General features: G+C 36.7%; 1 protein-coding gene and 1 pseudogene across 1 annotated transcript; both read right to left on the bottom strand.

Moving 5' to 3' along the window:
• Nucleotides 1-1,027: 1,027 nt before the first annotated feature.
• On the bottom strand, nt 1,028-4,118 carry LOC120009312 (CASP-like protein 4A1). Its single transcript, XM_038859849.1, has 4 exons — nt 3,840-4,118; nt 2,886-3,763; nt 2,651-2,786; nt 1,028-1,396 (listed from the first exon to the last, which is right to left on the bottom strand). The coding sequence occupies exons 2-4, from the start codon at nt 3,527-3,529 to the stop codon at nt 1,208-1,210; spliced, it is 969 nt and encodes a 322-aa protein (XP_038715777.1). The 5' UTR covers nt 3,530-3,763; nt 3,840-4,118; the 3' UTR covers nt 1,028-1,207.
• Nucleotides 4,119-5,680: 1,562 nt separating this feature from the next.
• Nucleotides 5,681-10,761, bottom strand: LOC120009313 (annotated as a pseudogene).
• Between the last annotated feature and the right edge of the window lie 1,387 nt (nt 10,762-12,148).

Here is a 12,148-nt window from a genome sequence, read left to right as displayed (position 1 = left end):
GGATAATAAATAAGATTATTAGATCTAAAATAGGAGTAACACCTATTGAATATAAGTTACGAGAAAATCGTTTGAGATGGTATGAACATGTTCAATGTAGAGATAGTGATGCGACAGTGAGGAGAAACGAGAGTATTTGTTTAGGAGAAAGTATGAGACGATGCGAAGACTTAAAAAGACATGGTTTAAAATAATAAGAAATGATATGAAATTAGTAGGAGTTGATGAATGTATACTCTATGATAGAACTGAAAAAAGAAAACGAATACACGTAGTGAATTCCCGTTGATGTTCTCATAGACTCATGTAGCCGATCCCAAACTTTTGGGATAAAGACCATGATGATAGCTTGGTACACACAGTACTTAAAAAACACAAATTTATCTCTATTACTATTAGGGAATCGGACATATGACTTCTTTTCCAATTACTCCGGCAGTTTCAATGTATGAAAATGCTTACAGCCTCTGTGCAAATATGAATGGGCCTTTTTGGGTCAATCCTTCTCAGTCTCCATGGCCGGCCCAAGTTTCTCCAATATAGGCCCATTAGAAGTCCACCACAAACATTGAAGTTGAAGCTGGTGCAGTGAAGTCACAACTCACACCACCCATCATTGGCACCACACTCCCTCCTCCTTCCACTGCCTTCAAACCTCTTATCACATTGCCCTATTTTAGGTTTTAACCACAATTAGTTACTCTCACATGCCTTGATCATGATGAAGTACTTAGTAGCTGGAGAAAGAATTGAAATTAACAATTATGAAATTAATCATAGGCGTGCAAATCCAACTGCTCGAGTTTAAGCCCATGTTAGTTGTCCAAAGAGGAAACTTGTCTGGTTTATAAAAAAAAAAAAAAGAAATTAATCATAGGATGTGACACCAAGCATCACTTCAGCAAATCATTTGTGTTCATAGCAAATCGACCATGCGAACAATCTTGAAGAGTCAATAAATAAAGATCATCATCTTCTTCTTCCTAAGTTATGAACTAACAGTATTGGGGTCAGCTACATGACTGCATAAGAAAATCAGTCCAACTGAATATATTATGTGATCATTGACAAAAGTTTCAAAGAAAACATACAATAACTGTATATAGTAAAATATTTAGTCTGCATTTTCTATGAGCAGTCTATCACAACCAGGCAAGGGATGATTGCTCTCTAGAATCTAGATAGATCAAGGAGGTGGTAGGAACTATCACATGGACTCGAGAGAAATATAACCAGACATGAGGGAGCAGAAGGCTAGGGCTGCAAATGCTAGAAATGAAAAGGTCACAGACGCTCTTGCCATTTCTGGGAACTTATCCTTGCCCCAGTTGGACTGCCAGTCATCAACTCGGATTGCAGCCGATGATGATGATGATAGAAGAAGATAGGCCAACACCTGCAATTTCAAATTACACCAAGTGCACAGTTCTAGTCAAGTAGATCTGTTCTTCCAAATATGTATTTGTTAGAAAATTTTATAACTATCACTAAGCGCACGCAAAAATCCATTTACTATGAATTCGTTATCACTTTTACAGAAAATTCTAGACGATTGAATTCTCGGTTTCCTAGCTAGTTACTGATTGATAAGACATTGCTGCGGTAAAAATGTTAATATTTTACGCAATGTGTCTCATATCATTCATTCAAGCGTTTGATCTAGTTTGTTTATGATGTGAATCAAGAACATTATGCCACAAGCGATTTGCCTTCTACCATAATTAATCTTTTTGGACCATCAGACCATTATTGAATCTGCACATTTTTTCCGCCATACCTCATCTATCTAGGATCACCAGACCACCATTGCCTTTTCATATTTGGGATCATCAGATCACTGCCATACTACATCTATTTGGGATCATCAGACGACCACCAATGCCTCTACATATTTTTCTGCCATATTTCATCTATATGGAATCATTAGGCCATCATTATCTGTTCTACCGCATATGCGGACTATATCTCTAGCTGCTATTTCTGCAAGTAGTCATGTAATTGTAGACCAATAATCCTTGGCAACATATCATAGCACCAATACATGTATTTGAGCCCAAGAAAATAACATTTATTTGGACACCAAAAAAGTGACAAGCACAAGCTCCAATTCCGCCATCGCTATTGTTCTTATTTTTCATCACAGGCCATCAATTAAAGCGTTTGGAGTTGCATCACCAAACATGATTTTTACATTTCATCATCCCACTCAAATGTCTCAACTACTGCTGATCCTAATCTTCACTTTTTCTGTAATGCCCTTTCAGTTAAAACTAATGATGCTTGCACACTAAGCAATTTGACACATCCAGTGATGACAACTCACGACCCCACAAGTGAAAATTGAAGAGAATAATTAATATCATTTTCAGTAAAAACTTTCTTCAAAAGCAGAGAACAAAATTGTAAAGCAAAGGAAGTATAATGACCAAGAATGGAACTATAAAGTAATCCAAAAGTTGTTCAAGACCAAAGAGATTCTACAAGTGAAAAAAGAAAAAAGAAACCAACTGGTCCAAACATATTCTGGATGACCTTTTCGAAAGAATACACCGACTGTGGGCCTCTACATAATCCAAAACTACATGGACCCAGGTTAGGTATGATGAATGAATTCATTACTATTTCATAAAATGATAGAAAGAAAGCTTGCCTGATCAATGGAGAAGTCCAGATAATAACGGAGCTGGGTTCGGGTCTTATGGTTTCCAGTGGACAAAGAGTAAGCTAGATCAAATGCTTGGGCACCCAAGTACACAAAAGCAATCACATTCACTGATAAACAGTACCTGCAATCAATCAACAAGGCATTCAATTAATTACATAGACAAATAGGACGAACCCGTTAGTCAACAAACGAGTTAACGACTCTGTATCGACTCACTGACCTGAACTCCTTGTACCGATAAAAGGAATCGATAGCCCAACCCTGATCTCTATCAGCCACCAAAACAGAGAAGGAAACCATTGAAAACAAAAACCCAAAAATCCTAAACCCCAATAAAGCCCTTCTGACAAGACTGTTTCTCTTACTTCTCCTCCGTATCGACTGATTTGGCCTTGGTTTCCTTTCACCTTCTTCTACCTCTTTATGTGTGTCTGGGCCTATGGAACCAGCTACCTTCATTGCATCTAGCGGCGGAGACGGTGGGTTCTTTGGCTGGTTGGTATCTAGTGGGGAATCTAACGGTGACGGTTGGCTTTTGGAATTGGGATGGTCATGGAATTCGACGTCTCTATGTGTGTCTGGGCCTATGGAACCAACTAACTTGATTGTATCTAGCGCCGGAGACGGTGGGTTCTTTGGCTGGTTGGTATCTGGTGGGGAATCTAAGGGTGACGGTGGGCTTTTGGAATTGGGATGGTCATGGGATTGGGGAGGTGAAGGTAGCAGCAGCAAGGGAGGGTTTGCGATGGTTTGATCATGGTGTTCTTGTGTTGTTTCTTCTTCTTCTTCATCTTCTTCTTCTTTCTCTTTCTCCACTTCCCCTATGTCTTTTTTCTCAATTTCTTTTGGGTTTTTTCCTTCCATCTCTTGTGGGTTTGGATTCTACGGTGATAGGTGAAAATTGGCGAAGAGATGAGAGTTGAAGACGTGGGATTGTTGACATAAAAGGGTTGACAACTTTCTCCCGAACACAGAGAGGAAGATCTAACAACTAAGAAGTTTCAGTCCTGCAGATATCAAAAGCTGACGTGGTCCCCTTTTAATATTCGAGGAAAAAAAATTGACATGCCAAACCAATTGCCAATACTCAGTGCTCACCTGATAAAAATTTGAAGAAAAGTTGAATAAAAAAAAAAACTTTTACCCATAGAGAAACAGTAAATAGTAACTTTACCTGACTGAACGATTTATGTAAAGGTTAGAGCAAAACAATACAATCCAAAATTTTGAACTAGGTTTCACTCTCCCCTTAGAGATCCACTCAAGGAGAGCCATCCATCCTTCATATATCATCAAAGTCCAGAACAAAACACTCTATACTGTCTTTGTGAACAAAGAAAATATGCATCGCACTAGTACTGAGAGGAGAAAATGTCATTGAGAACATTGTACTAGAGAGGATAGATGGGTTCCAAGAGATTCGAATTGGGACGCAAAACAGCCCTCGCCGTGGGGGGAAAAGGATTTGGTGGAATTATTCCAGCAATTCCACCTCATCTCCACCATTGAATGCATTAAGTGTAGTGTTGTCAAATCAATGTATTGTTGCATTGGATGGTGGAGATGGGGTGAAATTGCTGGAATAATTCCAGCCCCCCCTATCCCCGCCGTGGGGGAGAATGCTCATACTTATTCCAGCTGTGTTGACACACTGAGAGCCCACTTAGACAGTAACATGTGTGCTGATAGTCTCTATGCTTCCCAGGCTTATCTCTGGATCCCCCCTCCTGGTCCTGCAGTGACCACATTGTGTGAGAGTCTAACCCAGGTTGACTGACAAAAACTAACAAGAACGAAAATAACATGTCAAAGTCCACTGCAAACTATTAGATAGACTTTTGTAAACTATCTACTAGACAATAGGTCCGTTTGGTAGAGCGGAAAGATTGATTTTCAATGATAACAAAAAAACTGAAAAAAAAAAAAAACTGAACTTAAAGCTATGAAATATGTTATTAAATGCTTGACGAACTAAAATCTTACGCTAACAAAAAAATTGTTGAATTAAAATATTATAACATTAGATTTTATGATTTTTATATTAAAATTTGTTATTAAATTTAATATTAGAATAATATAATAAATATGATTTTATAATAATTTTTTATTAATTTAATCTTAAATTTAATTTAATAAATATGATTTATTACAAAATTTAATTTTAAGCATAAATATTTAAAATTAAATTATAATAACTTGTTAAGTTAAATATTTAATAAAATGTGGGGCCCATAGAAATTACGTATAAAATGTTTTATATTACAACTAAACATGACGTGTAAAATTAAAAGTATTGAAAATACTAAAATAAAAATATTTTACAAAGCACATTAGGAGACAAAAGTGGGGCCCATTCTGTAAAGTTTAATCATTCATGGACCCATGTAACATTAATTTTTTAAAAAAAAAGAAAAAAAATGTGAAACCGCTTCATACACCCAGAAAAAAGCTCCTCATGGGAGCTTTTTTCTGGGCGTGGAGCAGATTCGCTTAAGACACTGCACCGTTTGGTGCAGCGGAACCACTGTCAGCAGCATCGCTTCCGGTTTCGCTGCACCAAACACACGGTATTATATACATACGTGAAGTAGGCCCAGAATAACTGAAATGAATGGACGTGTCACGCTGCTTTTAGTATAAATTTGGCTTCAATTCCAGCTAAAGAATACCATAAATCCAACAAAACGATGTGGGATGGAGACATTTGCGGTGGTGCAAAGTTTCAGGCTTTTCACAATTCACAGAGACTAAAAAATAGCCAATAACGTAAAAACTACACATGCAATCTCATCAAGTCAGCAATCCAGTTACCACTGCCATGCATACCTGTGAACATAAAAGTAGGAACTGTTGCAATACCAAGCTGTGAAAAGGAGTTTCCATCCCTGTATGCATCTTAATATAACTGTGACTAAATCAGGGGCAAAGCTACCCTTGCCTAGGGGGCAGCCGACCCCCTTCAAAATTTTTTTATATACTAATTTACATAAAAAACCCTCCTGAATTTTCAATTTAGAAACAAAACGACATGTAACAATTATTATATATCATATTTTATAATTTTTTATTTTTAGTGTTATTTTTGTACTTTTGAATGTATAATTAATAGATAATCTAAAAAAATTCAGGAGGCTGACCCCGCTTAACTTTGCCTACCCCAATATAAAATTCTTTGTCCGTCAATGCAACCCCCCTCATATGAAGTCTTGGCTTCGCCCCTAGACTAAATATTGGTAGGATTCACAGAACAGGAAGCATTCTCCAGATCTGCAGAAATATATATGTCAGCAATGACATAAGTAACAAGAATCATGAGATGGAAAAGTTTATCCATAGCATACCGTCCTGTTTAAAATGGCAAGTATCATCAGTCTGAGATGAAATTCCATCTAAACCTTCTTCCCCTTCGGAAATATCAGATCCTGTGGTACTGTAAGGGCTATATGTAGAGCAGTCGCCTCCTCCTGTATCTTGAGGCACAATGTGATCATTGCCAATCGAACAATATTTCCATAATAAATGCAAATACACCTCCCTGGTCATTGATCTAATTTTAATCACTATAAATTAAATGGACTGCTAATTTTAATCACTAAAAAAGTCAAGATCACCTGCCAGAAGGAATAGCATCAACCAATTTATTTGTTCTCCCCTGAAATCCACCTTAAACTCCTAGTTGAAAACTTGAAATACCATTCAATCCTAATACAATGGCAATAACATGTAATTAATAAAATTATGTGTTCAATATCCAGCATTAAGTGTATAAGAAATAGTAATTATCTGCAATGACTTTGCCAGTACTTGATCAATGGCGTAGACAAACAAGTTCTTACAATTAAACGAGACAAGTCCAAACAATGGACCTCATTGATCAGAATCATCGCAGCCAAGCCACAAAAAGGTGTAACTGAAAACAAATAATCAAAGCTGTAATGCACGGACTGGAGGAAATGATATATGATACTGGCAAAAATTACATGCACAGGCACGAGAAGTAAGCACCAGAGGGAAATCCCAGAAAGAACATGTTATGCACTAATGTTATGCAATCGCGCTTGCACCTCACACACAAAAATAATCAGCGGAAACATACCCACCATGAGCTTCAGGACCAGGTTCCCCCCGAAATGCCACCTTTGTAAGTCTGACAGCTGAAATGATCACATAGTTCCCGCTTAAATCACAAGCATATGGCATATAAAAAAAGAATCAAAGCCATAATAAAGACAAATAAAAGCACGAGATGCAACTGGATAGTTCGCACCCGACGAACGTTGACTTAGTACCATAAGATATACCGGCTAAGTACAGCCAAGAGTCTGAGACACTATGCAGATCAAGTATCGAAGACAAATTGCATGAGTCATCTTTGATATTTGTTGCAACTCTTAATTCAACTAATATTTTACCCATCCAATCCTACAGGTTCTGCACACAAGGACAGCATTGTAACACCAAATTCTTTTTTATCTAATTAAGTTTTGACACATCCTAATTCCTATCTTTCCCATGACTAATTATTCAGGTTTTCTTCTTCCTTAGATCAGTCAGCTTCCAACTGTATGCTTGCAGCTTCCAACTACCAAACCTACATCATCTGCCTAAAACCAATCACTACTAACCTCCATTAAAGAACAACATACCCACCTCTTGTGTTTCTATTCAAGGGGAAGACTGTGCCTTGTCCTAGATCGAGACTCATCTTCCAAACTTCATTCAACAACCGAATTTTCCATGTCCAGAACAAGGATATTCTTCCACCACTAGAATTTCTACAAACAACAAGACGTCCCTTATTTCATACAAATTGTAAGGACTTGTGCGATTAGCGCAAAACTTTCATATTCTTGCTTTCAATGCGCCAAGGCTCTAAGTTAAGCTCAAAACCTGATATGGGCGGCATGAATGTGGACAAGCCATCAAATCAAATCTGCTCATATAGACAGAATCTTTCAGGTAAAACCAAATTATCATAACTTACTCGCCTAATAATATTGAACTCCACTCTGAACTCACACTCCCTTGCTACAAACTCTACAAAAAATTCAATACCATAAACGGAAATCACCACAATATAATAGCAATAATTGAAGCACTATTAAAAGAAGATGATACACATTTTTCAATACAATACTGTCTGCTGCATCATGGTATATTATGTTACACCTTGTCTTAGTGAGTCATCCATGAGTTGAGCTTCAAAATGGTGTTTCCTCCTCACACAAGAAGATTCCAGAATGAGGACATCTAGTGCTATAGGGAAATTGCAGTATTTGTGCTTGTGTGAGGGGTGTGATCACTTCCTCATCTAAAAGACATTGCGTAGAAACCATAATTGTTATTGCATAGGTTTATCTATTTCATTTTCTTTTTGATTAGTCATGGAGTTACAATCTTAACTTTTTTTGACGAGTCATCGTCATGCCACTGCACTTGTATAAAAAGAATTAACAACAAGGAGACAAACAGGTCAAAAAAAATTAAAATTAAAAAAGTCCTGAAACAGGCACGACATAAATGAAAGAGAGCCTAAACAGAAAAATGCCAGGACTGATAGTGAAATTCATTTTGACGAACCTCATGATATAGTTTCCAAGATTCTGAATCAGCTCATCATCCAAAATGTTCAGAAGACTCGCCACCAGGTTCAGGAACAAAATTAATTCCATTACAAAGCTTAAATAAGCATGGAACCAAATACTAATACCACAATTTATCGGCAGACCAATAAGAAAGTAGCTAATGCATTCAAAAAACAAAAGGAAAGAACCTTCAACCTGTTTAAAAGATGTTCAAAATTTACTAACCTATCTAACAATAGAAAATTTTCCTATAGCTGGCGAGTTTAGAGGCAAATGATAATGGTGAACATATATGAAAGCCAAGTGAAAAATACTGATTTGGTTCCTTGGCTACATGAGTCAAGCATTCATCATAAAACTCATGGAAGATGAGAAAGTATTGGAACAGGAAGCTCAACAGAAACAAAAATCAGCAGATCCACAAGGCACTTCAAGAAGTAGTAATAGAAGAAGATACACATGATGGAAAGGCAGCGCATGATGTAAACTTTCATATTACCTCCCCCTCACAACCAATACCGCTAGTGCTGTGAGTGAACAGCAGCAAAAACCCCTTTGTTCCTTAAAAATAATTCTAAGGAATATTCAACTCATTTTTTGAGCTCGAAAGAATTTTTTAGAAAAACCAACCAGGCTCAAGGGAAGGTTTTTATTCCTCCCTTATCGAGCTAGAAGCTAGCTGAAATGATATGATATCCTTCCTACCGATGTCTCTCCTAGCAAGCCAACGCCATAATCAACCATTTCGTATACTAAGTAATTCGCTTATATTGTCTATTTGTCTGCATGGAGAGAGAGAGAGAGAAGCATGACTAACCGAAACTGCTGTATAGCAAGCACGAACATCAATTTCCCCCACATCATGCATTCTGAAAAAGTGATTGGATATATTAGAAAGATTACAAACAAGAGCTCAAATCTCATTCAACATGTATGTCTACAGAGAAATCCACAATTATCGAGCCATCAAATGTGTTAATTTTGCATATTGAAAGACCAATCAGATTTTATTTGCACATTATTTACAGATTGCGACCAGAATTACACTTTCATCCCGATGGGCATGACATTAAATGAAAGAAAGAAAAAGACAGGAAAGAGACAGAGAATAAGCTACAGAGAGATAGTTCTGAATTTGACAGTATACTCGCTTTAGCCAAACAATCAAGCATTAACTTGCCTGTGCAGGTCAACCGCCGTATCTGCTGTTTGAGTCATGCCTCAAACATAATAGCAACAACATTAAAAAAAGATTATACACTAGGAATAATTAAAAGGGAAAATGAAAATCAAGGGGATCTGTAACCATTAAGATGAAAATATAAAATTTGACAGTGGCTGCCACTAGATGTTACAAGTAAGACATAAAATAGCAATTGAAGTTTGGAGATAAAACCCCACATATAAATGCAGTGAGCAATGAATGTGATCTTGCTCAAAAACTGAAAATTGTGATCTACGTGATGTGTTCAATCATGAATTTGATATCTAAACAGGCTGAAGATCTAATGAGGGAGAAACGAAACACAAAAAAGTTGGTTCTCAAATACAAAGAGGAAGGGCAAATTTTTTTAATAAGACTCTATTGAAACTTTGCATACCTGACAACGGTTAAGAAATCCAATGGTATTATTTTCCAGTTGATCATCAACAGAATCCCCCAGTAAAGCAATTGAGTGCAGGATCCAGTAATAAAGCCAAGGTCAACTGCATTAGGCAATAGTGGGGCACAAAAGGATTCCAAATGACTACTGCAATTATCTGAATTTTTATTTACGCCAAAAAAAAATCTCAATCAAAATGCTTTGTCTAAAACAAGCTAGCCCTAACCTAAGCATAAATTGGCCATCAAATTGTAATTAATGAAACAACTCTTAGCTCAATTGCATACAAAACTGGAATTCGAACGGCTACAATCTGAACATCTATTTATCAAAATCAATATACAGAACAAAATAGTTACAAATTACGCAGAAAAGGGGAGGAAAACAAAAAACATCTTCTCAACCAAGATGCACTGTCATCAAATTCTGATTATTGAAACTACTATCAGCCCAATCACATACAAACCCCAATTTGAAGGGCAAAGCGAGAGAGAAACCTACTTAGCATCCAACACGCAGAAAGATGTAGCGAGTTTCGTGAGACCTCTTGTTATGAACCCGAAGTGGTTATCACGCTGAATCTCAAGCCTATAAAAATCATCGAAATCAAGCACTCTCACAAATTAGAAAACGATAACCACAATTGCGGAAACCAGTTGAAGAAATTTCACAGCAACGTTTTGGCTTGTTGAGGAATATTGGCGAAGATGTCGTAAATACGAAACACCTGATCCTGAACCATCAACTGCTCCACTTCGCTGGCTGTCCTGTCCCTCTCCGTGCTTTCGACGAGTACATGGATCAGTACTTTCCACTTCTGGTACCGAAGGCTGACTCTGCGATTTGGTTTGGGCACGGATTCAGTTTTGCTTCTCCCTTCAATTCCTTTTCTGACAGTTTTCTACTGTTCTGTGTCTGACAAAAGCGGCGCGGATGTTTGTTTTGTCGGGATCTTGGGCCTGGCTATTGTGGCCCATGGATCGTGGTACGCTTGGGCCGCCGTAAGTCCAGTTGTCACCTTTATGTTTGCTCTCCAAGTAGATCCCACCTTTAACACACTCACATTTACACCAAAATAAATATTGAGTCTCACATCTATTACACTAAAATCACAAAATAAACGGAATAAGGGAGGCTCCAATTCCGACTTCAACTCTCTCTCCAAAATTATGCTAAATTATAAATTAAAATATTCGATCGAATATTTTGATGTTCATAATATTAAAATAAACTATATTTTGGAGAAAAAAATTATAAATACTAAATATAAACCTTATAAACACTTAAAATTAAACCATAAACTTAAACTCTAAATCTTAAACTCTAATTCTGACTCCTAAATTGTATTATGTCATTTTCACACACAGAAGAATTTGAGTCCGAATTGAAGTCTCATTCCAAAATAGAACATGGTTCTACTTGTTTGACCAACCACAAAATAGTAACCCCACCAAAAATGAGTGGATGTGACTCCACAAATTTCCTAGCACGCCAATGCCCCGCAAGAAAACGTCATTCGCGCACAATGTCGGAGAGAACATGTTTTAATCGTTAGGGCAAATGCAATAAGAAACAATTTACTGGGCCAACATTTTTGTTGGCCCGGTTCCACCTCTATTACACAAAAAGTCAAGTCAAACATGTATTCTAATACAACCACATCAGCAAAACACAAATTTCTATACACTTTTTCTTCCCACACACTTTCTCTTTCCACCCAACCCAACAACATTCCATTCCTCCATATTATCCACAACAAAACTACACCAAAACATTAAATATCAATACATCCACATCAGCAAAACACTTATCCCAATACAGTCACATAAGCAAAACACATTTTACAATACAGCCACATCAGCAAAAGACAACATCTTTGTTGGCCCAATACCACTTCACTGCATTTGCCCTTATGATTTTATATTAATGATGTCTAATCAATCAACAATAAGATTGTAGAAAAATTGAAAGGGGAGTCTATTTGGAGACCCATGAAATACTTTTTAAAAACTCATTTTATATTTTATTATTTTTTTAATATATATTCAAATCTTGTTTCATGATTATCTTTAAAATAACAATATTTACATTTTCAAGTATTACTTATCAAATCTTGTTTTGGTCTTTATAGAGCATTTTAACAAGACATTTTATTACATATGAAACACGTGTACAATTTTCACCTACATTTTTCTACACTTCACGTGACTAACTTACTTTTGTGCAACAATTATTTGTGCTAGGCCTAAGGGTAATGAATGAAAGATAGATATCTTTTTCTCTACCTTTTTAAC

Source organism: Tripterygium wilfordii, chromosome 11 (genome assembly GCF_013401445.1).
Source record: "Tripterygium wilfordii isolate XIE 37 chromosome 11, ASM1340144v1, whole genome shotgun sequence".
In the NCBI taxonomy this organism is placed as follows: domain Eukaryota; kingdom Viridiplantae; phylum Streptophyta; class Magnoliopsida; order Celastrales; family Celastraceae; genus Tripterygium; species Tripterygium wilfordii.
This window is presented reverse-complemented; position numbering and strand designations above follow the sequence as displayed.

Excerpts from the sequence above, each read along its gene's own strand:
- LOC120009312 (XM_038859849.1), bottom strand. The coding sequence starts at position 3,529 with ATGGAAGGAAAAAACCCAAAAGAAATTGAGAAAAAAGACATAGGGGAA. Across the intron at positions 2,787-2,885 it reads TATCGGTACAAGGAGTTCAG|GTACTGTTTATCAGTGAATG; the intron begins GTCAGTGAGTCG and ends GATTGATTGCAG. Across the intron at positions 1,397-2,650 it reads TGGACTTCTCCATTGATCAG|GTGTTGGCCTATCTTCTTCT; the intron begins GCAAGCTTTCTT and ends TTGAAATTGCAG.